Source organism: Haliaeetus albicilla, chromosome 24 (assembly GCF_947461875.1).
Source record: "Haliaeetus albicilla chromosome 24, bHalAlb1.1, whole genome shotgun sequence".
In the NCBI taxonomy this organism is placed as follows: domain Eukaryota; kingdom Metazoa; phylum Chordata; class Aves; order Accipitriformes; family Accipitridae; genus Haliaeetus; species Haliaeetus albicilla.
In genome coordinates this window covers 20,794,349-20,819,893 of record NC_091506.1, presented here as the reverse complement: position 1 = coordinate 20,819,893, position 25,545 = coordinate 20,794,349, and the positions used below count along the sequence as shown (strand labels likewise).

Sequence of the window (25,545 nt, the reverse complement as noted above, 5' to 3'; positions counted from 1 at the left end):
TGGACCTGACCATGGAGGCCATTACGCAGGTCACTCATGAATGTGAAACATGTGCTGCAATCAAACGAGCTACCAGAGTAAAGTCTCCCTGGAACAGAGGGCGGTGGCTGGGTTTTCGATATGGCGAGGCCTGGCAAATTGACTACATTGGACCACTGCCGCGAACACGCCAAGGCAAGCGCTACATACTCACCATGGTGGAAGCAACTACTGGTTGGCTAGAAACATATCCTGTAAACCATGCCACTGCCCGAAACACCATCTTAGGCCTTGAAAGGCAAATTTTATGGCGACACGGTACCCCAGAAAGAATTGAATCAGACAATGGGACTCATTTCCGAAATAACCTCATAAGCTCCTGGGCAAAGAAACATGGCATTGAGTGGGTGTACCACATACCCTATCACCCGCAAGCATCTGGGAAAATTGAGAGATATAATGGACTGTTGAAGACTATGCTGAGAGCGCTAGGCAATGGGACATGGAAGCATTGGGATACAAATTTAGCAGAAGCCACTTGGCTAGTTAACACCAGAGGATCTGCTAACCGTCCTGGTCCTGCCCAAACAAAACCCCTACATACTGTGGGAGGAGATAAGGTCCCCGTAGTGCACATGGGGAAGTGGCTGGGGAAGGCAGTGTGGATTGCACCTCCCATGGGAAAAGGCAAACCCATTCGTGGGATTGTCTTTGCTCAGGGACCTGGGTGTACTTGGTGGGTAATGCGGAAGGATGGGGAGACCCAGTGTGTGCCTCAAGGACATTTAACCTTGGGGGAAAAATAATCTGTGATGTGAGTTGTATGTTGTAGGAAGTAATGTAGCAGGAATGACCTGAACTGCAGAAGAGTGAACTTCGCAAGGAACCAGACAAGTGCATCGGTGACCCAAACCAAGCTGGTGTTGGGGCCCAACGATCGAACATACTGCTTCTCCTGTCCTGACCACTCATCTTGATGGATGGGGCTCAAGTCATAACCTGTATGTGAACATCAGGAAGAGTGGAAGAAGCCCATGGAATATCTATCTCTTAAAGGACAGGGGATAGTAATTAATAAGAATGTATAAATCCGTACGTTGGGTATAAAAGTGGTTTAAGTATGTAGTCTCAGTTGTAAGTGTTGGTGAGAAAGGGTTTCAGTAATGAGAATTAAATACAATAGTATGGTTAGAAGATATCTGTATTAAGTTATGTGGAACCTGAGCAGGACGCAAATGGTATGGAATAAGGGGTGGAGATTGTATTGGGTCTGGCTGAGATGGAGTTAATACTCCCCATGGCAGCCCTCATAGCACTGTGCTCTGCATCAGTAGCTAGAAAGGTGTTGATAGCACACCAGTGTTTTGGCTACAGCTGAGCAATGCTGGCACAGCATCAAGGCTGTCTCTCCAACATTTTTGCCCCCCCTCAATGGCAGGCTGGGGCAGGGCAAGATCTTGGGAGGGGACATAACCAGGACAGCTGACCTAAACTAACCAAACAGATATTCCATACCATATGACGTCAGCTCAGATATAAAAGCTAAGTAAAGGGAGACGGAAGAGGGGGGGGGCATTTTGTCTTCCGGAGCAACCACTACGCGTACTGAAGCCCTGCTTCCCGAGAAGTGGCTAGACATCGCCTGCTGATGGGAAGTAGAGAATAACATCATTTGTTTTTTTCCTTTGCTTACGCGCGCGCAACCTTTGCTATCACTTTATTAAACTGTCCTTATCTTGACCCACGAGCCTTTTGTTATATTTTCTCCCCCCATCCAGCTGAGGAGGGGGAGTGATAGAGCGGCTTTGGTGGGCACCTGGCATCCAACCAGGGTCAACCCACCACAGGTATCTTCCCCAGCATTCCTCCTCTCTTAAGCCCTTTTATACTATTTCCTTATTTTTAGGTGGAGCTTGAGTGACTCTAGTCATACATACCTTTATTATGATTGGTGTAAAATCTCCTCGCTTTACTTCTAAAGGTCTATGCTAGAGAAAATTCAGAGCGCATGCTCAGTGAGGGGTGGTTGCACCTTAGAGGCAGGTAGCTTTTGGGACAGAGGTGTGTTTTGCTATTATAATGAGATTACAATGAGCAAAGTTCCATGTCAGTACTCCAGAGCTGGGCACTTACAAATCAGAAGTAAGACAACAGCATTGACAGAACCCCATTGTTTCGCCTCCTTGCTGTAGTGGATTCAATGCAGGAACCTTCCATTCTTGTTCCTATGGTTCCAGTTCCCCATCCCTGCGGTGATTTCGCAGAGCCTGGCCGCGGTGTCTCTGCTCTCCTCCGCCCTCCGTGTTGTTTCTCAGAGTCAGCACACCAAGCTCCCCTCGTGTTGCTGCCATCTAAGGTTGCAGATTATGTTGCTTAGGGAATTATTATGGAACAGATTCCTTGCATATCCACTGTATTCCACCCTGGAGGTTCACCTTCCCTTAAGAGAGGCGGGGGGACATATCAGTAAGTCACCTCCAGCAATTCTTCCACACTGGGCTGGCATTCTTCTGAAGTTCCCTCATTCTCTTGGAATCGTTTCCTTGGTCGTCTTCATTCTGCTCGCATCTGCCAGTTTCAGCTAGTTCTGGGTTAGCAGCATTAGCTTTATCAAAAAGTGGACTCTCGCTCAGCTCTTGCAGCCTGAGGCTTCAACTCCTTTAGCTTCTAGTGCTAAGCCAGGCTATTCACCCTAACAATTCCCAGCACAGGTAACGGCAAGCTCTGCCGGAGCAACTCGGAGAGAACGGGGATGACTGCTTCCCAGGACAAGAAGGGAAATCCATCTCCTCTCTCCCCAGCTGCACCAGCTCTCTGCTGGCGTCATAATGCACCTTCAAACGATGTGGGCTGATGTCACAGGGGGATGCCCCGCATCCCAGGGAGGTCTCCCCAGCGCTGCTGGCACTTCCCGGCGAGGCTTGGGCGCTGCTGGGCACTGCTCAGGGGCTCCCCACTGCTGCGCTTCGGAGCTGCTCCACAGCCAGGAGCGGGATCGGGAGGCAGCGGGGCTGCGCTGGGGGGACCCCGTTGTGACCGGCAGAGCAGCAGGGGCACGTCGGAGAGGAGTTCTGGGCGAGGAGCTGCGAAGAGCATCCCTTTCCCTGAGCGGAGGGCAAGCGGCAGGCGCGATGGAGGGCTGCTGCACCATGGCCATCAGCTTGGAGCTCAGCAGCTTGTTCCCCACGCTCCTGCAGCTCTCCACCAAGGGTAAGGGGTTTGGGAATTCCTTCCCGAGGGGTCGCACCGGGGCTGGCCTCTGGAAAAAGCTGCAGCTGCCGGGCTGTGGGGGTGACTGGACAGGGCTGGGGGCTGCTGCGAGAGCCCTGCCTGGGGGTCCCACTGGACTCGGGGGACGATGTGGCAACCAGGTCCTGGTGCTGCCCGGAGCCCCGAGGCTCCCATGGGAATGGCTCCGTCCCCTTGCGAGGGGGGCCATGCAGGGCCAGCTTTCCCTGGAAGCTGGCCCCTCGTGGGGTTCTGGCTCTGGGATGAAAAGGGCTTCTGCATCCCGGGGGCTGGGGGGGACAGCTACACCTCCCACAAGGCTCTCGCGAGCCGGCTGGAAATGCCTGTGCTGTAAATCAGCCCTTTCCCTTGAACAAAGTCTCCTTTGGGAGAACCTCTCGTCCTCCCCGTGGGACCCCCTTGTGCCACCAGGCTGGCAGATCACGTCCTGGGCTCTGGGGTGCCAAGGCTTTCTGGGGGTTAGATGGCCACAGCCCCGGTCCTGAGCCCTTCCCACATCCCCATTTGTACCCCAGCCCTGCCCCGGGAGCAGAGTAAGGCTGGCAGTCGGAAATTGGGGCACAGCCCAGCTCCGCAGCCGTGGCCGCGTTTGCCTGGGCTGTTTGCGGACGCCGGCATCTGTCAACCCCTGGGCGAGGAGCTTGCCCAGAGGCTGTGAGCTGGCTGGCCCGGAGCCCAACACCTCTTTCCTTTGCTTTCCAGAGGTTGTGGCTATTTGGGATGCTGTGTCTGTGTACATCCTGGGACAGCTGAAGCAGGACAAGGTGGGCTGGCGTCTTGGTCCCCCTTTGCCCCGGAGGGCCTGGACCCCGGGAAGCGAGCCCTCCCTGAGCATCGTGGCGGCACACTGAGACAAGCCCATGTGCCCAGAGCTGCTTCTTGGTCAACCAGGAGAGAAACCAAGTCCAGATCTAGTCTGAGAAAGCATTCAGCACACGATAGGGCTTCACCCTTCGCTGTGGTCAGAGCGGAGAGGCCGAGCGGGGAGGCAGGTGATTATGCCGGTGCCATGCCAAGGATAATCCCTGGGAATCAGTCCCAGGGGTATTCCCTCCCTGTGCTGGAATTGCCTGGGATCTTCTCTAGCCAAGGGATGTTAGCGAATATTTTGAGGAGGGCAAGAAAACAAATGGAGAACACGGGCCTTTTCCTAAGCTTTCACTTTTCCCATCTCTGAAGTACTCGCTCATCAGCCTTTTTGTCTTTTTCCTGGGCAGGGTGTCCTGGTCGCAGGACTCGGGACCTTCGCTATGCTCCAAGAGCAATTCCAGGGCAAAGAAGAGGTGTATGTGGTTCGAAGACCCGTCTTCCGACTGGAGCTTGATGTGTTGTGTCTGCAGGAGCTCGCGTTCCCCACAGTAGTTATCCCTGGTAAGAAAGCAGCGGCCACCCTCCGCTTTCCCCCTCCATGTCTGGGGGGGGAATGTGTGCTCTCGGCTCTTTGGGAAGGGCTGGGAGAAGTAGAGAACTGCCTCCAAAGGTCAGGGGGTGGCTTGAGCTCCCCCAAAACTAACTGCTCCCCAAGGGCTGTTTCTGTGAGCACCCTTCCCTCTGGCATTTTGTTTTATGAATCTTATGTGGAAATTTGGCCTGCTGTGACAGTGACCACGTTCCTCCTCCTCGCAGGCAATGTCAAGATCAAGCCGCTGAACTACAAGCGGCTGTCGCAAGCCACCTCCTTCCCACAGCACGTGGTGAAGGACTGCGTGCAAGAGACCGTCCTCTTGTACTCTTCCCAACTGAAGAACGGGCAGCGCCTCTCCTTCGCCTTCAAGGACATTGGTGTTCTGTCCTGCAAAGACGACCTCCTGTGCATGCGGTTCTATTCTGACTGCGTCACAGGGCTGGAGAGGAAGGCCAGCCGGATTGCGCTGCTTCACACTGTAAGTTGCTCGAGGTTTTGAGGGCTGCTTCCGTGTCTTTGGGAAGCCTAAGGAAGGCTGAGCAACCCGGTCGCCGTTGGCCAGCCTGGACGTGGCAGGACAGTCAAACACCTTTCCCCGTGCTTGCCCCCGCTGACTTCTCCATTAGCAAAGAAAGTTTCTTCTGGGTCCTTGCCCTACAAAAAAGCCCAGCGGTGTTATTGCGCGGTCTCAGTGTTGGCTGTGCAGCTTCTCCAGAGCAGAGCAAGGGCTAACGCTGATGGAGGAGGATTTGGCAGAGAGGTTTGGAGAAGTGGCTTGCTTTTGGAGCGGGAGACAGGTCTGCTTCCTTTGGGAGCCAAGAGGAAACTGCCTTGGAAACCTTCTAACAGCTCTGTGTCGCTTTGCAGAGGCTATGGATGCCAGGGGCAGCTGTCTCCAGTGGAGCGACCGCCTCTCAGGAGATGCAGGCTGCTCCTGCCCACGCGTTCCCGAGGTGAGTGCTTTTCCGCTGCAGCCCTTGACCGGCCAAGCGGGCGGCTTCCCAGCTCCTGCTCAGGAGCACGCGTTGTCAGGGCTTGACATTCGGCATCGAGTCAGGGATCAATTGTGAAGCAACTGGTTTCTGGGTAACTAATGCTGAGCTGGCACTATGCGTGTATTCTCCTGGAGTGACCCGGCATCGTGATCGTGTTTCTCACGCCCAGCCTGTTGTCACTGCCATCAGCGAGAACCAACTGCACATGGTGAGGCAGCGCTGGGCTGGGGGAGATTGCCACTAAAACCTGTGCAGGGCCACAAAGGAAAAGGGATGCGACGCCTCGCACGACAGTCGGGAGGATTAGTGCTGGCAAGCTGCAGAGGGTAGGAGGTCACTGTTCTTCAAGCCTGTGTCATCATTCGCGTTCCAGGTTTCAGTTCCTGGTGATCAGCAGATCGGCATCCAAGGCTTTCTCCGCCTGGCACAAGAAGGTTGCAGAAAAGCACAGCGTCAGAAGAGGTACGGGAAGGGGTCCCTGCTGTCCAGAGCCCGGTTCAAACGCACTCCCCACGGGGCTGCTCTGAAGAGCTTCCTCCTTTCCCAGGTACAGAGGGAAGCCAGGCGCCTGACAAGCTGCTGCAGAGGCGGGTGAAGTATTCCCTCCCCGCGCTGCCAAACCAGGGGCCGGGCACCAGGCAGCAAGACACGGAGAAGAAGCCTTCTGCCAGGTGAGACCCTTGTGGGAAGGGATGAAAGGGACCCTTGCGCCCACGTAGGAGAGACGTCCCCTTTGGAGACTCCGGCTGTAAGGACTCGGGAAGGTCCCTAGCACGTGCCCCATGGTTTTTACGAGCTTGTTTGCCCTATCACAGGCCCCTTAGCGGGGAAGGCAGCGGAGGTTGAGCACACCCCACGTTACTTTGCTTGCTCCTACAGCAGACCTGAGGCGCAGTCCTCTCCCATCCATCTGATGGAGCTCAGGAAAGGCCCCCCCCTTGCCATGGGAAACGGTCCGACCTCCACCGCTTCTTCTGCCAGCCTGGGGAGCTTTGATACCAGACGGAGAGCATGGGGCACCCACCTGCCCCACGCTCATGCCGTCTCCTCCTGGTGTCTCTTTGCAGTCTGCTCCCACCATGTCCAGGCAGCTCCCCCAGGACGAAGGAGGCAAGCAGGCAGAAGCCAGCTCCTCCAGCCAGCCCCACCGCTGAGCTCCCGTCTTCTGAAGGCTGCAGGAGAGCGCTGCAGGTACGTGCTCTGCCTTGCTGTAACTACCGTGCTGTTCGAGACTCGGCAAAAGCCTCTTTGTGCAGAGAGCCGTCCTGAAAGGGTTCCTTGGCGTGCATTCATCGTCACCTCCGTCAGGTCTTCTTCAGGAAAAGGAAGGTGCTGCACACCCTTCCCGCCTGCTGTTGCCCCCGGGTTGTCATGAAACGCTTTTTCTTCTGGCCAGGGGCTATGGAGAACGTACAAGTCCTTTCTAGGTCATTGACAGTGGAGGTCTTTGGTCACTCCGCTGTGTTTGCCGTGAGTTGAGGAGCCTGGCGTGACTCCACGGCCCCCGATCTGTTAGGGGCAAAGCGCTGCTGACCGATCGGCTGAGGCAAGGGGCACCAACACGGGTCAGACCCGAAGGAAGCCCCGCCGGGAGCTGAGACTAATCCTGCCTGCTGCTGCGATTCTGTCCCCTCCAGGAGGTCTGGAAGCTGTCTGCAGAGTGGGAGCGAGTGAAGACCCGGTGGGAAGAGCGGCGACAGCAAGCAAAGGCAGAATGGGCGGCGTGGGAGGCCTGGTCTGCAGGGGAGGACCGACAACCGCCCCAGGTACGGGGCAGCAATTGACACCGCTGAGAGCAGCAGCGGCCCTCTCTGTCGGGGCGGCAGGTCTCTGGGGGGGTGGGAGAGGGACTGACACGCAGCTGCAGGGCAGGGGTTTGCCCGCTCATCCCCGTGAGGGAGAGATTGGCAGCAGGACCCGAGGGGCAAAAGCAGCCATCAGCCGTGATGACGGGCACGCTGGTGCTGAGCCTCCCGGCTCCCAGGTCCCGCTGCAGGCTCCTTTCGAGAGGTCCTCTGGGAAACGGCACCTCTGTTTGCCGTCTGGTTTGCTGAGAGCGTCTCCTCCTCGGCAGGTGCTCGGCACTGAAGGCATTCGGGCTCCCCACCCTCCAGCCCAGCCCAGGAGAAAGGAGGTCGGCGGGAGGTGGAGGAAGGCTGAAAACCCTCTCCCAGCAGAGGAGATGGCAGCAGCCGCCCAGCTGCAGAGACTCCAGCCTGAGTAAGTGTGCGCCGGCTCCGGCCGCAGCCCGGGGGCACTCGAGTGGCTGTGACCCCGCAGGGATGTCCGCGTCCCCCGTCCCTGCGTCCTGGGGTTGCGTAGGACACCTTCCGATGTCTCCTAACGCGGGGATGACCTGGGTTACCCCCGCAGCTAAGACCCAAAGCTCACCGCAGGGTGAAAGGCTGAGTACACGTGGCACCGGGTGGGTGCAGGGGCTGTGCGAGGGCAGAGGCAGACGGGGTCTCCGGCAGAGGCTGAGGGATGACGTTTCCCTGTTGTTGCAGCCACCTTTCCCCACGAGCGGCCCAGGTCCTCAGAAGGCTGGAGCCGCATCAGGAACGGAGGACCATCTTCAGGCACGTCACTGAGAACAAGCGGCGGAAGCTGGAGCAGCAGAGGCAGCTCCCCTGGTAACTATCTCCAAAGAGGGATGGTGCTTCTCCGGCTGCAAGGCCCGTCCCTCCACCGAGGGCAGCCCTGGGGGAAAGAGGGCATTTCTCTGACACCCCTGGTGAGACAGAAGCAGGTTCTGGAGGCTGCCTTTGGGCTGGACCTCCCTGGCAGCCAAGGGGGCTGCCTGGGCACCTAGAATTGGCTTTCCATGTGGGACGTGAAAGTCCTGGCTGAAGACAGAGGGATCCCTCTGATGGCTGCCTCTCCCCGTTCCAAACCAGAGAGCACGTCCTTCCCTCGCAGAGTCCTGCCCCAAGACACCTTGCCCCGAGGGGGACCCCTGTACGGGACCCCCAAGGTCTCTGCCCCACTTGACTCGGCCCCAGGCTCATCAGTTGCACCTGGGACCTTCTCAGGGCCTTGGGCATCAGGGGCCTCCCCCTCTTCATAGACAACTGGAGGCTTCGTCGCAAGCAGATCCCATCACCGCTGGCCTGAGCGACACCTGCAGGGTTTCTCTGCCACCTCCCTGTCCATAGGGTCACAGGCTTTCTTTCTTTCTCCCTAGCACGCGATGCTGGTACCGCAGCAGAGGAGAAGGTGCCGGAGGCGGCGGCTGTAGCAGTGGCTGTTAGCAAAAAGGGGCTGGGAGGCTTCTCAGCTTCTCAGATCCACCTAAAAATACAAAATAAAGGGCTCTGGGGCTGTTCCCAGCTGGACTGACTGGTCTGTGCCTGGTGATGGTCTAAAGGGGTTACACACCCCCCGTGCGTGATCCCAGAACGGCTCGTAGGGGCAGGAGGGAGTAAAGTCCATGCATACCCCACAGCGCAAACACGTGCAGCCCCTCTCCCGCACATCCCAACACGGAGGTAGCACGATGGAGGAGGCTCTCGCCCCCTTCCCGGGGAAACCAGCACAGCTGGTGCTTCCCTGAAGTGCCCGCACGCTCCCGCACGCAGCATGGAGAACCACTCGCAGGGCCAGAATCTGCGTGGGATTAGAGGGCTGTGACCATGCTGTGACCACGGAGGTGTGGTTGGGTAGATGGCACCGTGGGAGGGCTGCGGTGGAGGGATGCGGGCTCGTCGGGAAGGACCGGCCGGGAAGGCGAGGAGGTGGACTTGCCTCCTGCTTGGGGTGGGACAGGAGCCAGCCTGTGGGTCAGGGTCAGCAGACAGACCAAGGTGGCTGGAGTGTTAGCAGGGATCTTCTAGAGACCTCCTGTTCAGGAGGAAGAGGTAGCCGAAGTCTTCTTCAAATAAGTAAAGAAGGAAGCCTCACGTTCACAGGCCCTGGTCCTCATGGGGGACCTGAACCACCCTGGTACCTGCTGGAAGGATGGTCCAGCAGGGCTCAGGCAATCTAGGAGGCTTCTAGAGTGCAGTTCCTGGCATGTGATGGAGGAACCAAGAAGGAGATGGAGGAACCCAGAAGGAGAGGTGCTCTGCTGAACCTGGTGCTGGTGCTGGAGGAACCAAGAAGGAGATGGAGGAACCCAGAGGAGATGGAGGAACCCAGAAGGAGAGGTGCCCTGCTGGACCTGATGCTGGTGATGGAGGAACCCAGAAGGAGATGGAGGAACCCAGAAGGAGTTGGAGGAACCCAGAAGGAGATGTGCTCTGCTGGACCTGGTGCTGGTGATGGAGGAACCCAGAAGGAGATGGAGGAACCCAGAAGGAGATGGAGGAACCTAGAAGGAGATGTGCTCTGCTGGACCTGGTGCTGGTGATGGAGGAACCCAGAAGGAGATGGAGGAACCCAGAAGGAGAGGTGCTCTGCTGGACCTGGCACTGGTGATGGAGGAATCCAGAAGGAGATGGAGGAACCCAGAAGATGGAGGAACCCAGAAGGAGATGGAGGAACCCAGAAGGAGAGGTGCTCTGCTGAACCTGGTGCTGGTGATTGAGGAACCCAGAAGGAGACGGAGGAACCCAATCAGAGATGGAGGAAGCCAGAGGAGAGGGAGGAACCCAGAAGGAGAGGTGCTCTGCTGGACCTGGCGCTGGTGATTGAGGAACCCAGAGGAGATGGAGGAACCCAGAAGGAGAGGTGCTCTGCTGGACCTGGTGCTGGTGATGGAGGAACCCAGAAGGAGATGGAGGAACCCAGAAGGAGAGGTGCTCTGCTGGACCTGGCACTGGTGATGGAGGAACCCAGAAGGAGATGGAGGAACCCAGAAGATGGAGGAACCCAGAAGGAGATGGAGGAACCTAGAAGGAGAGGTGCTCTGCTGGACCTGGTGCTGGTGACAGAGGAACCGAGAAGGAGAGGGAGGAACCCAATCGGAGATGGAGGAACGCAGAGGAGAGGGAGGAACCCAGAAGGAGATGTGCTCTGCTGGACCTGGCGCTGGTGATTGAGGAACCCAGAGGAGATGGAGGAACCCAGAAGGAGATGGAGGAACCCAGAAGGAGAGGGAGGAACCCAATCGGAGGTGGAGGAACCCAGAGGAGAGGGAGGAACCCAGAAGGAGAGGTGCTCTGCTGGACCTGGCGCTGGTGAACAAGGAGGAACTGGTTGGGGATGTGAAAGTCGGCAGCAGCCTTGGCTGCAGTGACCCTGAGGTGGCGGAGCTGAGGATGCCGAGGGGAGGGAGCAGGGCGAAAAGCCAAGGCCACAGCCCTGGCTTCCAGGAGAGCGGACCAGGCCCAGCCTTGGGAACCAGCTGGTGGCAACAAGGAGACCTAACAAGGCGGGGGAAGAGCGGGGTGGGGAAGGCACGGCCCTAGTTCTGGCTGGGCTCCGGGACAGCATTCCCAGAAAAAGTCACGGACATCCCTCCGTGGATCCATCCGTCCACCTTCGCCAGCGGCGGGGGCAGCTCTGTGAGGAGAGGCCTCGGCTGCCCCTGCCGGCCTGGCAACAGCTGCGCCATTGGCCACGGCTGAGCCAATCAGCGGAGCCGGAGGCGGGCTGTCAGTCACAGATAGAGGGGGCAGGAGGCTGAGCAGCCTGAGGAGAAATGGAGGAGAGATGGGGTGGGGGCAGCCGGGGAGAGGGAGAGGGAGAGGGAGAGGGAGAGGAAGAGGGAGAGGGAGAGGGAGAGGGAGAGAGATAAGACCAGGACCAGGGGCAGGGGCAGGGGCAGGTATCTCCCAGCATGGATGGGCTGGGGGGACCTGGATTCCTCACGGCCCACGGGCCCTTCCGTGGTCGCCCGCCCTGGGCCCGAGCGCTCAGCCCCAGGGACAACCCCACAACCAAGGTTGGAGCGGTTCCTGCGGCTGCCCCGAGGGTCGTCAGCCCTGAGCATCTGAGCTGGGGTGAGGTGGAAGAGACTGGAAAACAGCTGATGGAGAGGAGGCAGCAGGTACAGGGCCTGTGGCTCCTGGGATTAACTGAGACTGTTACCGTTAAGTCGGCCCTTCAGAAACTCTCTAAGGCTCAATTCTGGAGTTTTAGAAAGCAGGCGTTCTTTATTGCAGCGCTGGATGGATGGGAGGATCATTCTGCCTACCTGACAATTCCTGGTGCTGGAAGGTCAGTGCTGTATCCCCACCTCTGAGTGAGATGAAGGTGCTGATGCAGGGGCAAGACCGAGCTTTCTCAATGCCTGCCTCAGTGCTGGAGAGAGGACGGATGCCGTAGAGCACGTGTGGGTTTTTTGCTCTAAAGGGCGTATGACGGGACTCAAGCCCTCGGTAACAGGTACTGCTCTGGCTCTCCTGAGCTCTGAGGAGCACGTTCCTGACCAGGTGTTTGCAGTCTCTCTTAAAAAGGATTTCTTGGCTTGTTCTGCAAGAAGGAAGCCTTCAGTTGGTGCAGCAGCAATCACGTTGGAGAACAGGACCCGGAGCTGGGGAACGGGGAAAGGCCTTTGGCTACTGTAGAAACATAAGCTGCAGAATTCTTCATGTCACAAAGACAGACGTGACACCGAAGTCAACTTTCCAAGAAAAGTAGCTTTGCCACTTTGCCCCAATTCTCACTAACCTGGGCAACGAGGATGGGAAATGGGTTACAGCCTTATCGAGAAGGAGGCAGAGTGGAAGCGTGTCAAAAGTCGCTGGGGCCGGGGCGCGTGATTTTGGGGGGCGAGCCGTGAGGGCCGTGCCGGCTGGGGGGGGCACAGCCCACATTGCCGGAGACGGGCAGTGGCGCCGACTGGGCCGTGCCGGGCCGGGCCACCCTCCCGGCGGCGGGGGCAGAGAGCCGAAGCCCACGGCCATGGCGCGGGGCAGCCGGCCAAGGCCAGCCCGCGAGGAGGGAGGTCTGGGGAAGGTGCTGCCAACCGCCAGGGAGAAGACAACGCTCTGGGCCCAGCCCCTAAGGCTGCCCCGCAAGAAAGGGAGAGGTGGAGGAGGAGGAGGAAGCTGACGAATGAGCGTGGAATGTCCCAGCACAGAGATTAACGGCCAACTTTATTGTACGGGTGGAGGGGGATCAGGACCAGTGCTCGGGGATGGCGCACGGCTGGTCCCGTGGCGGCGTCCGGGCCGGCTGTAGGGATGTTGGGCCCGGCGTTGCAAGCGGGAGCGGTCTCGCATCCGCGCGGGCCCAGGGGGGCTGGAGCTTCTGCTGCTCTCGAGCGCTGGGGAGCCGCAGGAGGACCCCGCTGGCAGCTGGCTGGCGGTGCTGGGGCTGCTGGTCTCGGGTGCTGGGGAGCTGTGGGACGGCCCCGGCGCCGCCTGGCTGGGGGTGCTGGTCTCAGCACTTGGTGCTGGCGCACAGCTCCTGTCACGGCGTCTTCTGGGCCGGCTGTAAGGGTGTTGGGCCCGGCGTTGCAAGCGGGAGATGTTTCGCACACAGTCGGGCCCAGGGGGGCTGGAGCGGCTGCTGCCCTCAAGCACTGCGGAGCCTTGGGACGGCCCTGATGCCGCATTGCCGGGGCTGCTGGTCTGCGGTGCCAGGGAGCCGTGGGGTGGCCCGAATGCCGCCTGCCTCCCAGTGCTGGGGCTGCTGGTTTCTGGTGGTGGGGAGCTGCAGGAGGACCCCGCTGTCAGCTGGCTGGTGGTGCTGGGGCTGCTGGTCTCGGGTGCCGGGGAGCTGTGGGACGGCCCCGGCGCCGCCTGGCCGGGGGTGCTGGTCTCAGCACTTGGTGCTGGCGCACGGCTTCTGTCACGGTGTCTTCTGGGCCGGCTGTAGGGGTGTTGGACCCGGCGTTGCAAGCGGGAGCAGTCTCGCATCCGCACGGGCCCAGGAGGGCTGGAGCTTCTGCTGCTCTCGAGCGCTGGGGAGCTGCAGGAGGACCCCGCTGTCAGCTGGCTGGCGGTGCTGGGGCTGCTGGTCTCGGGTGCCGGGGAGCTGTGGGACGGCCCCGGCGCCGCCTGGCTGGGGGTGCTGGTCTCAGCACTTGGTGCTGGCGCACGGCTCCTGTCATGGCATCTTCCGGGCCGGCTGTAGGGACGTTGGGCCCGGCGTTGCAAGCGGGAGCAGTCTCGCATCCGCACGGGCCCAGGGGGGCTGGAGCAGCTGCTGCCCTGAAGTGGCGGGGAGCCACAGGACCACGATGCTGCCTGGCTGGCGGTGCTGGCGCTGCTGGTCTCCGGTTCCGGAGACCTGAGCGATTGCCCCGATCCTGCCTGGCTGGCAGTGCTGGGGCTGCTGGTCTCCGGTGCCGGAGACCTGAGCGATTGCCCCGATCCTGCCTGGCTGGCAGTGCTGGGGCTGCTGGTCTCCGACGGTGGGGAGCCGCAGGAGGACCCTGATGGCAGCTGGCTGGTGGTGCTGGGGCTGCTGGTCTCCGGTTCCGGAGACCTGAGCGATTGCCGCGATCCTGCCTGGCTGGCAGTGCTGGGGCCGGCGAGCTCCGAGCTGGCACTGGAGGCTGTAAGGGAAGCAGGAAGGTCAAGGGCTCGGCCCCCAGGCCCGGGGCAGGATAGGCCAGAGCGGTGCCCCCAGCCCTCCTAGAGCAGAGAGGCTCTGCCAGGCCCACCCTGGGCTCCCGCTGCCAGGCCTTGCCTGGCCCCTGGCCCCAGCCCAGGGGCAGCCGGGTGCTTTGCCTCTTACCGGTGCCCAGGCCAGCACACGCGTCGCACTCCCAGCTGGCCGTGCTGCTCCTCAAGTCGGAGCAGCGTCTGTGGGTGCCCTCGGCAGCGCAGGAGCAGCACAGGAGCAGTTGCCAGGGCCTGGGGAAGCAAACGTGCTCATGGCTGTGAGGACAAAGTGACCGCAGCACGGGATTGTCCGGCCGAGCTCTCGGTCTCGGTCCTTGCGCCTCGAGCCCTTGGCGAGACAGGGTTCCCGTACAGAGCCCCGGGGTGCAGCTTTGGCAACTTACCCCTCTTGCTCTGCCTGCTCCCTGCCTCCGGGACAAAGGCACTCCCTGGCATCGCAGCGGCTGTGCCTCTCGCCTAGTTCTGCGTATGCACGCCTGTTCTCCCATGATGGCAGTCTGATGGAGAAAGGAAAACGGATGAGCCCCTGCTGCCCCGGCATAAGGGAGATGCAAGGCGTCCCTGCTCGCCCCCCCCCGCCCTGTTTCCAGCTCCTCCGTGAAGCTGAAGCCCAGACTCGCGGGACAGCGGAGGGCCAGGAAGGACAGCCCCTGGGGCGGCACAGCGCTTGCAGCCTCCTGTCTTGTGAGCCGGCCAGAAGGACACCAACCTGAAGGGGATTCGGATCCCCATGGTGAGCATTTCCGAGTGAAAGTGCTCCGTATCTCTACAGAGTGGGCACTGGAAGCAAATGCCGGCGCACATAGCCTGTCCCTGCAGGAGGAGAAACGTAAGCGGCACAAGTGAGGCCCTGGTGCTGCCGAGCGCCTGCCGTGCCCCGGGGGTGAGCAAATCCCGGGGGCGAGGGGACGGCTCCTACCTGGATGCAGCCCCTGTGGAACCAGGCGTGTTTGCACGCTGGGCACACCATGGTGCCGTAGGACTTTCTCTCCTCCACAAGGTCCAGGCAGATGAGGCAGATGGTGTTCTCCTCCGGAGCCGCCTCCACTGCCTGCTCTGGGCGGTGCTCCCAGCAGAAGGCCCTGGGGGCAAGAGGAAAGGGATGGGCGAGGTGAGAAGCGCTGGCTCCTTCCCCGGGGGGCGGCAAGGAGGGGAGACGAGGTGTGAAGGAGCCCCAGATCTTGTCTGGCTGTGGCTATGCCTGAGACTGGCTGTTCTGAAATGTCACTGCGGGTTCCTTCCCTGTTGGGCTGATGCTGGCAGGAAGAGGATTGAAAGCAAGCAGCCTCCCCTGTGGGGGCCAGCTGCCCTTACCTGTAGAGCCCAAAGAATTGGGTGACGCATCCACCCTCCACGGCACAGGGGAGATGGAAGCTGCGGTGGCAGCCTGTTTCCTGGCAGGAGATGGCGGCCCCGCTCTCGCCACAGACGAAGCAGTGCTGGAAAGAGCAGAGCAGCCCCCATCAGCGGCAGCCCCAGGGCCGCCGCGGCCAGCCCCACGCCTCCGGGCAGGGCGCAGGATGTGGCCGCTGCTGGGTCACACCCCGCAGATGCGCCTGTCGGACGAGGCTCCTGTGCTGGAGCCTCTGTGGAGCTGCTGGGAGCAAGACTCCTGCCCCAGAGCCGGCCGGAAGGGCTGGGATTTCTTTCTCGGATCCAGGCTAGGGTCCCGCAAACCGCTCCCGGCACAGATCTCCCCGGTCTTGTCAGGTGCTCACCTTCTGCGCTGCCTGCGCGATTGTACATCGAATATCCTCGGGGAGAAATCCCATGAGTCCTGCTTCCCTGCCCCCTCGCTGAAAAAGCCCGCTGGCAAAAAGCTGCAGCAGAGAAAAGAGGAGGAGCTGCTGAGGAGAGCGTGGCAGGGACTGCCTGTCGGCAAGCTGGAGGGAGCCCCGGCGTAACTCACCAGGCAAAACACGTGGGCACAGAGCCCTCGCTTCTCCAGTTTGGCCCCGCAGAGAGCCGGGTCAGCCTCTGCCCGGCGACACAGCAGGCATGCTGGAGGGGAGAGAGCAAACGCCACTGGGAATGAGCACCTCTGCGGGGCCGGGGGAAGCGTCCCTGAGGGATTGCCCCCAGGGGCCTGCTCTGCCCCTGCCGAGCTGGCTGACGGGCAGGGCTGGAGGCCTTGGAGAGGAAGGGGGCATTGCAGGCACGGGGGTCCCAGCAGGTGCCCACTGCCCAGCCTGGGCCCCGCTGGCTGAGGACAGGAGGGGCCCTGCCCCGGGGTGGTCGGGGAGCTCCTGCCTCCCCCTGCCACCGCTCTCGGCCCCACGCCGGCCGCCCCGACAAGCCCTCTGCTACGCCGCGGGAGGGCTACTTTGCTCTCACCCTGCTCCATCGAGTCGGGGGCCTTCTGCTTCCTTGCGGACATGGCGCACGTCAACGGTGAGCGTTTGGAGAGTCCCTGTCCCAGCAGCGCCGGGCGTCTCCTCCAAATGCTCCTCTGCTGACTCTGAGGGAGAAGCGGGGCGCGGGCGAGGGAGAAGCCAGAGGCGGGTGAGCTTGCAGCACAGGCCCAGCGCCCCGAGGCCTGGGGCCCCCCTCCTCCCTCGGCAGCCCCGCACCAGCCCCGTCCCTCCCCTGCCCTCTCCTCACCTCACCAGGTCGCACTGACGGGCGGCCTGTGCCCAGCGCTCCTTTTTGTGGGCTTGCCCCCGCGGGTCACAGTGGCCGCTGTGACATCAGCACCGCTGGCCCGCGTGCGCCCCGACTACGGGCAGGGACGCCCTCGGCCACCTGCCGCCCGCTCTGAGGCGGCCACCGCCTCACAGGGGTGGCTGCGAAGTGCCGAGGCGGGGGCCCGAGCCCTCGGCACCCACGTCACCGGGGCGTCACCGGGGCGGCTGAGGGAGCTGGGGCTGTTTAGTCTAGAGAAGAGGAGGCTGAGGGGAGACCTTGTCGCTCTCTACAGCTACCTGAAGGGGGGTTGTAGTGAGGTGGGTGCTGGTCTCTTCTGTCAGGTGGCCGGAGATAGGACGAGAGGCAATGGCCTCAAGTTGCGGCAAGGGAGATTTCGGTTAGATAGGCGCGTGATTTTGGGGGGCGAGCAGTGAGGGCCTGTCACGACCCAGACTGGACAGACCAGGGAGTCGTGTTTAATTTGAAATTCTCTCGGGCTAAATTAAGGCGAAGCAACACCAAACGATCGGTTAAAGATTTTATTCATGACAGAAGCCAACTGAACTGGGGAGGCGTGGTAGTAGGTGGCAGGGTTTCTCACAACAGGAACTGGCATAAGACTACTTCTGTAAACCGTGTAACCATATACGTCAATTGAGGGAATAAGGAGATCCCTGCCGTTGAGTCAGGAGGTTCAGAGCAGACCCCCTTGCTTTCCAGACTCCTCCTCAGAGAAGGGTCTAGGGGCGGCTGCATCTACTCTTAGTCTCAGACTTGGTCAACGGTTTCTATCTTGAAACGGATGAGGTGTAGGGACTTTGGCAAAGGAAAAGGAAAGAGAGAAGAAGACAGAGAGAGAAAAAGGAAGAGAGAAAGATTTCACCGGTCCTGGGTCTGTCCAGCGTTGGTTCAGTCAGCCGAGGTGTCTGGTCAGCCGAGGGGTCCAGTCCTGGTGGGCTTGTCCGGTGGACAAGTTTCCTCTTGTCCTATCGCAAGTTACTTGATGGAAGAGACCAGCACCCACCTCACTACAACCTCCTTTCAGGTAGTTGTAGAGAGCGATAAGGTCTCCCCTCAGCCTCCTTTTCTCCAGACTAAACAGCCCCAGCTCCCTCAGCCGCTCCTCGTAAGACTTGTGCTCCAGGCCCCTCACCAGCTTGGTTGCCCTTCTCTGGACACGCTCCAGCATCTCCATGTCTTTCCTGTAGTGAGGGGCCCAAAACTGAACACAGGACTCGAGGTGCGGCCTCACCAGTGCCGAGTACAGGGGAACAATCACCTCCCTGCTCATGCTGACCACACTATTTCTGATACAAGCCAGGATGCCGTTGGCCTTCTTGGCCACCTGGGCACACTGCTGGCTCGTATTCAGCCGGCTGTCAACCAGCAGCCCCAGGTCTTCTTCTGCCGGACAGCTTTCCAGCCACTCTTCCCCAAGCCTGTAGCGCTGCGTGGGGTTGTTGTGACCAAAGCGCAGGACCCGGCACTTGGCCTCGTTGAACCTCGTACAATTGGCCTCGGCCCATCGATCCAGCCTGTCCAGATCTCTCTGTAGAGCCTTCCTACCCTCAGGCAGACCAACCCTCCCTCCCAACTCGGTGTCGTCGGCAAACTTGCTGAGGGTGCACTCCATCCCCTCATGCAGATCGTTGATAAAGATATTAAACAGAAGCGGCCGCAGTACTGAGCCCTGGGGAACACCACATGCGACCCACATTTTCTCCTGCCTCCAGGGTTTGTCAGCTTTCTGTCAGCCACAGCTTTGCCGGATTCCCACTCGAGGTGACTGGAGGCAGTTTTGCTCCTGCCCCACTTGGCTTATGTAGTTTTGGGCTGTCCCCACTCGGGACATCTGGTATAACCCCTTGTTCCCACTCAAAACATAGCCCCGTGCCAGCTACCGTGAAGAAAATTAACTCTATCCCGGCCCAAACCAGCACCCTTCCCCTGTAAAAGAGAGGGGTTTGATGCCAGGGCAAACGACAATTTGCCGACTTGGCAGAGTACGGGTGCCCTGAGATGTCTCAGGAGAGGCAGGCTGGGCTAAAGCTTCTCTCCTCCTCCTCCTCCTCTCCGGGTTCTGTGGTCTAGCGGAGCAGCTGGGGCTTTGCCGCAAGGACACCCTGGGTCCCGGTCTGCTGTCCTGCAGGCAGCAGCACAAGCCAGGAATGACACTGTCTGCTCAGCACGCTCTGGGTGTTCTCCGTGGGAAGGACAGCATGGGACTGGGCTTGTTGTTCCAGCTTTATTAAAAAAAAATAATTTGTTAAAATACAGCTGTTTTCCAGAGGAGGATTTCACTTCTTCAGGGCTCAGCAGGGGCCAGCAGCACAGTGACTGCAGGCTCCATCCTGATCTTGGCATCTCTCTTATCGGGATGAAGATGGCCTCCGCTGCGAGAGTCCTGACCGAGAGTTCAGGGTCTTTTGCCAAGGGCAGAAGGGCTGCAAGAGAAGGAAGCAGAGCAGACATGACCCCCCCCTGCCTGCAGAGACCCCCAGGAGTCCCCTCCAGACCATGGCACCCTGCCCAGGCCCCGTCCCCTGCCCCACCAGCCCCTCCTCGCCGTCGCAGGTCTCCCGCAGCTTCTGCCTGCTCAGGTTCCTCGGGTGCCATGCGGCAAGACCTTGCTGCCAATGCGGTGGTGGGGACTGGGGCCAGGCTGGCAGAAAAGGGACCCTGGGGACTGTGGCCCACCGATGAACCTGATGGCCACCTCTGGCAAGGTGGCTTGAGTGTCCCACAGGTACGGCAGGCTCTGCCAGAGGTCTTCTTCCACCCTCTTCTTGTCGTGCACTAACTAGAGAGAGCACAAGGGCACAGGGACTGGTACGGACCCTCCCAAGTTGGCCGGACCAGTACCTCCTCCCAGTACCCCCTTCCCCCTGGCGACTCCTGTCTCCCAGCCAGAGCTGGGAGAGGTTCAGACAGCCGCAGGCAGTGGGGGCCCGGGCATGCTGAGACCCCCTCTTTCATATTGCTAGGGCCCATATGAGTCAGCATTTCCAAAGGGCCGTTTTTAAAGCCTGAAACCAAGGATTTTGGCCCTAAAACGGGGCTTTGGACCCTACAGCTGGGTCTTTGGATGCTCATTATATGCCTCGGACATTAAGGAAATGAGGCTTTGAGCCCTAAGTGAGGAGTTTGTACCTTAAAATGAGGGTTGGCACCCTACAATTGAAGTCTTTCAATCCTCGAATCAAAGCTTTGGACCCTAAGCCTGAGGCTTTGAGCCCTACAAGTGGGCTTTGGACCCTCCAAATGAGGGTTTGGACAGTCCAGATGCAGCTTGCACCCTAAAAATGCTTGTCTGGATCCTAAAAAAGAGGCTTTGGACCCTGAAAATGAGACTATGCAAACTAACCCTGAGCTTCTGCACCCTAAAAGTGAAGGTTTTGGAAACTAAAATGAGGCTTTGGAAGGCAAAACTAAGAGTTTGGAAAGTAAAAATAAGGGTTTGGACTGTATAAATTTGGATTTAGACTCTACAAATGAGGCTGTGGTCCTTCCAGATCAGACTTTGGGGCTTAAAAATGATGCTCTGGGCCCTTAAAATGAGTCTCTGAACCTTAAAGATGGAGCTTGGAACTAATAAATTAGGTTTTGTCCTCCATATATGTGGGCCTGGACCTTAAAAATGACTGTTTGCACCCCCAGAATTTAAATTTATGCTTTTTGCCCTAACATTGAGGCTTGCATTATAAAAATAAGGGTTGACACTTGAAAAACTCAGGGTTGAATTTTAAAAATGATGCTTTGTAACGCACAAAATCGTACTTGTTCACTGTAGCTATCTCCATGGCAGGTTAAATTTCTCGCCGTCTATTCTGTGTTTTAGTTTCCTTCTCAGGCAAACCATGGTGACAAACAGTACCCAAAAGGCTCTGGTGCTTCCAGACAGTGGCTTGATGGCTTGCGTAACCTACCTGTAGCCCCATCCCACGGAACGTAGGAATGGTGTTACAAGTAAATAAGGTAGCGTCCTGCTTTAGGAAGAAAGTGTGTTGGACTTGAAAGCCTTGGGTAGGACAGGAGGAGCATGTCTTCTTGGGTCAGTGATGAGCGTTGGCATGTACTGTGTGATCTAGAGTTGATGTCTGTCGCCACTTGAGCTCTAGAATTACTCTGAGACCCAGGAAGCTCCGGTTTCCTTAGGCTGTGACCTAAGGGAGTCGAGATAAAGACAGTTTAACAAGTGCAGGGAATAAAAAAGGAAGCCAACTGATGTGACAGCAACCACCGACCACCTCTCACCAGCAGGCAGATGCCCAGCCATCTTGGTGCAATGGCTGCCTTGGAAAGACTCCCCCAGTCCCGGTTTTCTTGCTGAGCGTGACACTACGTGGTATGGATCCGTGGTACCCCTTCGGTCAGCTCGGGGCAGCTGTCTCTGCTGTGTCCCCTCCCAGCCAGCTCGCTGGGGCAGCAGAGTGAGAAACAGAGAAGACCTTGGTTCTGCATAAGCACTGCTCAGCAGTAGCTAAACATCGGTGTGCTGTCAATGCTGAAAACAGCACCGTGCAGGGTGCGATGACAGAAAAATTACCTGTATCCCAGCCAGGCCCGGTACAGAAACCCTTCTGTGCCCGCTCACGATTCTTATTCCTGTGAGAAACCCATGAAAAATAGGGCATTTGACTTATCGGGGAGAAATGTGAACACACTCCCGATCTCTGGCTGGCATCTCGCTTTACTTGCATGACCTAGAAGGTACGCGCAAGTCTACGCGGTTTCTTCGGCACCTTGGGAAAGGGCTCTCTTGCCTCGATTTCCAGGGAGAAACTCCCCAAAGCGGCACCACAGAGGTATTCCTAAACCTCGCTAACTGAGAGCCCCCAGCAGCAAATTCTGCTGACTAACACCGGGCCCGACTCACCCTCCCTAGGAGGAAAACCGTAGATTAAGGGACGCCTGGAAAATAGGACACGAAAAAGAAGTTCCAGGTGTTCAAAGCTACATTCACATTATTAGGTCAGCCCAACAGTATAAGAACACAAGGCTGCCAGATTAAACACAGAAATCACATCAGTTTTTCCCTCGTTGCGTGTTTCTGCCGTGCAGACCTCATCAAGGTCTGGCCCTGCCAGCTGGACGTCCCCAGCTCCCCGTCAGCCGTATGATGCAACAGCCCATACGACAGGCGCCCGGAGCTCTATGACGTCACTGGGCGTCTCCGTGACGAGCCGAGGCCTCTCCCCAAGGCCACCTGGCAGCCGAGACCACAACCTCTCCTGCGCGATCGCTGCCTGCCCTCGCTCTTGCCGTGCTCTGCGACCGAGAGCTGCAGCGGCCGACAAGCTCATCTGCACCCAGTCCGATGGCGAAGATAGAGAAAGGTGAAGCGTTGCTGCTCCTCCCGGGGAGGTTTCATGCCGGGTCTCCGCCAGGGAAGCCCCTCGGCAACTCTCCTGCTCTTATAGTAGGCTCGGTAGCTGCCTCCGATGTGGACGGAGCCTGGGTGGGCACCTGGAGACCTCATCGCCCACGCGGCCCCATCATGGCCCAGTTCACCAGCCCGGGACCCAAGTACTCAATCCCCGGGACAACAGGTAAAACCACTGTCGCAAGCGGGGTGCACCACATCCGCTGCCTCCAGGGGACAAGCAGCCACGGCTCCGTTCCCCCTTGCTCCAAGCCTCCATGCTCTCAGCTGCAGCAAGGACGCAGGCGGGCCAGAGGAAGGCTCAGGCTGCTCCGGGGAAAGCCCGGGAAAAGAGCTGCCGGACTCTGCTGAGCACAGAGGTGGCCGTAGCAGCACAGGAGGAAGCTTCTTCTCTGTCTTTGCTCCGAACTTGCTGCTCCCACCTCATCCTTTGCTTCTTCTCTTCTTCTTCTTCTCCTCTGCTCTCTTCTCCTCTTCTTCTCCTCCTTCTTCATCTTCTCCTATTCTACTTCATCTTCTCTTCCTATTCTTCTCCCCCATTTTCATCTTCTCTTCTTCTCCTTCAACACCACCTTCTCCTTCACCACCTTCTTCTCCTTCACTTTCTTCTTCTCCTCCCCCATAATAGCAGTAAGGTTTCAATTTCTTTCCCACTGGGCTGCGGGAAAGCAAAACGTGACAGAGGCGATCTTTACATTTCCTTTAAGTTAGCGTAGCAACGGTTTGGGGATTTAATACTTCATAACAATTGCATTTTGGTGGTATTCTGATTAATCGCACAGTGCCTACACTGTTCTTGCCGGAAGTCATTGTACCATTGTATTGGCCTGCCGGTATCATTCTTGGAGGACAAAAACCACACAGGAAGGGAAATTCTTGTGGCCGGCAACTCCAGCTACTCCACTTAGAAACTAGCTTTAAATATGGAGTTGCAGGCAGGTGTCCTTTCACAGGCTTTTCTTCCTAGGTTACCTGGTTCACAATCCCACCAAAACCAAAGCCCCTGCGTACACTTTCCAAAGGGCCAAAGCTCCCGGCACAGACAGTTGCTCTCCGGGCCCTCGGTACTACGTCCAGCCCTCCATCACCAGGAACGGGAAGTACGTGGCTCCGGCACAGCACATGGGCGGACTTCCCAAGATAACGACCGAGGTCACCCCTGGACCAAGTGAGTACCGTTTCTCCAGCACTTCTTCCAGGCGACACAAGCAGCACCGCCTGCCTTTTTGCCCTGTGCTACCGGGGCACAAAACCATCAGCTCGCGTCCCGAAGGAGCTTCAGAGGTTTCCAGGCAGAAGGCAAACGTGGCTGAGCACCTCCTCCTGACCTTTCCTCTTTGGCTTGAGGAAGAGAGCCCAGCTTCCCTGCTTTTCTCTGCTTCTCCCTAGGTGACTACTCCACCGACAAGGCCAACCAACACCTCTACAAATGCGCGCCGGCGCCGTCCATGGCCTTCCGGCACAAGGCCATCAAAACCAATGAAACTCCAGGTAAGGGAACTCGGGGAAATACACACGCTTGCAGCCCAGCCCGCGTGTCCTCCAGGGAAAACCTGCCGGGCAGCTTTTTTGACAGGCCTAGCGAAAAGCCTACACAGCAGGGCGCAAGAGTCTCTTGACGAGCTTGCTTGACGTCCCGGAGCACCAGCTTCTCCCATCCCACAAAAGAACCGGCAACTCGGGCTTGGAGCTGCCGACACACGCCACGTGTGACAAAAGACGGAGGCGTTGGGAGAGGGGCGAGACATCCTTCAAGCTCCTCGCAGCAGGCTTGGCAGGCTGCTTCTCTCCCACCCAGGCGCTGCTCCTCTCCCTGCCGGACTCACACACGCTCTCTTCCCATTCCCCTTCCAGGTCCTGGCACCTACACCCTGCCCAGGCTGGTGGGACCCAACACAGCCTACACCCACGCCAGCCCCTGCTACTCCATGAAAGGGAAGAGTAAGCACAACGGCTTTGCTGAAGACCTCGCCAAGGTGAGCTACGCTTCTCTGCTGTCTCGCAGCTGCTCTCCTCAGGGCCGGAGGGCTCTGACTCCTGCTGCAGCCTCTCTTCACGCCCACTTCCCTGCACCAGCAGCAAAACCCAAGGAGCCATGGGTCCCGTGGCTCTCCTGCTGCCAACAGCAACGCCGACACCCGCAGTCCCTCGCTTTCCAACACTAACAGTTTTGGTGGGGCAAAACTCATCGGCAGTAATGGGAATCTCCCTCTCCTCTGCGAAATCTGCCTCTGCAGGGGAACAGGAGGGGCCCTTGTTCCAATCGCTCCGTGCCTCTCACGCCACTTCTCTGGCCAGCCAGCTCAACTAGCGCAGCCCGCGTGGGCACCCGGCAAGAATCAACTTTTGTTGTTCTTGTTTGCTGCCTTTTGTACCCAACAACCTCCCTGCCTCTCTTACAGACGCCAGGTCCTGCTGCATTCCCCAAGGTGGAAGTGGACACCTACAGGAAAAGGGCTCCCGTGTACACGATGGGAAGCAAAAGTGGAATTGGAGGTGACAAAACAGTGAAGCCAGGACCGGCAGACTACTGCCTGGGAAAGGTAAGGCAGCCTGCCCAAATCTCCTCCCCTGCTTTGCAACAACCAGCCCTTAAGCATCTCCCCCTTCCAACGGGGCTTCTCAGAACTCCAGACCACCTTACTGGAGCGACAAACCGCAGGACAGCAGGCCTGCTCCCTTGCCTTGGCCCAAAGCCGAGCAGAGTGAGGCCAAAGAACACATCTTTGCCTCTGCACTAGCTCAGGTGCTCAATGGTGACACATGCTCGCACATTACAAGCTCTTCAGGAGGACACACTGCTGCAGAAGGCACAAGCAGAGCCAAGGGCAGACCCTTCTCACGCAGGGGGGATCAGCTGGGAGGGCAGGGGTGTCTAGCAAAGTCTGGCTGGAGCTAGAAGGGCTCTGGACTTGGAGCAAGTGCCAGTGCCAGCTCAGCTCCAGCCATGAGCTTGCCCTGCCAGACGGAGCGGGCACGTCGCTCCATTTTGCGTCAAACACAAGCTCTTTGCTTTGAGCGGCCTCCTGAAGACAATCGAGGGATGGATTTTACCTGCCCCTAAACTCTTTTTTTTTTCTCTTGCCTTTATATGCCTCTCCAAAAAGGGAGAAATGCCAATCAGTAACAGCAGCAGACCCTTAGAAATGTCCTGATCACACAGGAGGTTTCCATCAGGTGTGCCACTGGCACAGGGGGAGTTAGCTGAAAGTGCCCGGGCGCGCACACAGCAATGCACGGCAAACGGCAAATGCACGGCCATCAACTTGTTATGCCAGACGGCCTTCGCCGAAGACAAAAGTCTTCTTGCGAACAAGGCACCACGGTCACCTTTTTTTCTTCTCGCTTTTCCCCTTCCAGGTGACGCTGATCAAGCCCCAGGCCCCTGCTCCCACTTTTGGACTCCGCCATTCCCTCTACACAACCCCTCTACCATCTCTGCAATAAAACGAC

General features: G+C 58.6%; 2 protein-coding genes, 1 long non-coding RNA gene and 1 other non-coding gene across 5 annotated transcripts; all 4 read left to right on the top strand.

Moving 5' to 3' along the window:
• The first annotated feature begins 1,898 nt into the window (after positions 1–1,898).
• On the top strand, positions 1,899–5,495 carry LOC138681802 (coiled-coil domain-containing protein 81-like). Its single transcript, XM_069769716.1, has 4 exons — positions 1,899–3,189; positions 3,931–3,992; positions 4,446–4,599; positions 4,855–5,495. The coding sequence occupies exons 1-4, from the start codon at positions 2,808–2,810 to the stop codon at positions 5,130–5,132; spliced, it is 876 nt and encodes a 291-aa protein (XP_069625817.1). The 5' UTR covers positions 1,899–2,807; the 3' UTR covers positions 5,133–5,495.
• Positions 5,496–7,077: 1,582 nt separating this feature from the next.
• On the top strand, positions 7,078–8,968 carry LOC138690812 (uncharacterized). Its single transcript, XR_011329600.1, has 4 exons — positions 7,078–7,394; positions 7,703–7,848; positions 8,136–8,261; positions 8,813–8,968. It is a non-coding gene; the product is annotated as an uncharacterized lncRNA (long non-coding RNA).
• An 11,791-nt stretch (positions 8,969–20,759) lies between these two features.
• Positions 20,760–20,844, top strand: LOC138681853 (small nucleolar RNA SNORD45). The gene has a single exon (XR_011322053.1). It is a non-coding gene; the product is annotated as a small nucleolar RNA SNORD45 (small nucleolar RNA).
• Positions 20,845–21,437: 593 nt separating this feature from the next.
• On the top strand, positions 21,438–25,539 carry LOC104324860 (ciliary microtubule associated protein 1A-like). Of its 2 annotated transcripts, XM_069769711.1 has the most exons (6): positions 21,438–22,258; positions 23,060–23,260; positions 23,482–23,583; positions 23,947–24,068; positions 24,495–24,635; positions 25,453–25,539. In XM_069769711.1, the coding sequence occupies exons 1-6, from the start codon at positions 22,027–22,029 to the stop codon at positions 25,537–25,539; spliced, it is 885 nt and encodes a 294-aa protein (XP_069625812.1). In that variant the 5' UTR covers positions 21,438–22,026. The 2 variants fall into 2 exon arrangements, with proteins under 2 accessions (XP_069625812.1, XP_069625811.1); XM_069769710.1 differs by lacking the exon at positions 25,453–25,539 and having other exon boundaries at positions 21,440–22,258; positions 24,495–25,137.
• The last annotated feature ends 6 nt before the right edge of the window (positions 25,540–25,545 follow it).

Bases quoted from the DNA above. Each gene is read 5' to 3' on its own strand.
- LOC138681802 (XM_069769716.1), top strand. From the start codon at position 2,808: ATGCACCTTCAAACGATGTGGGCTGATGTCACAGGGGGATGCCCCGCA. The intron at 3,190-3,930 runs GTAAGGGGTTTG...TTTGCTTTCCAG, and splicing joins CCTGCAGCTCTCCACCAAGG to AGGTTGTGGCTATTTGGGAT. The intron at 4,600-4,854 runs GTAAGAAAGCAG...TCCTCCTCGCAG, and splicing joins CCCCACAGTAGTTATCCCTG to GCAATGTCAAGATCAAGCCG.
- LOC104324860 (XM_069769710.1), top strand. From the start codon at position 22,027: ATGGCGAAGATAGAGAAAGGTGAAGCGTTGCTGCTCCTCCCGGGGAGG. The intron at 22,259-23,059 runs GTAAAACCACTG...TTTTCTTCCTAG, and splicing joins CTCAATCCCCGGGACAACAG to GTTACCTGGTTCACAATCCC. The intron at 23,584-23,946 runs GTAAGGGAACTC...TTCCCCTTCCAG, and splicing joins CAAAACCAATGAAACTCCAG to GTCCTGGCACCTACACCCTG.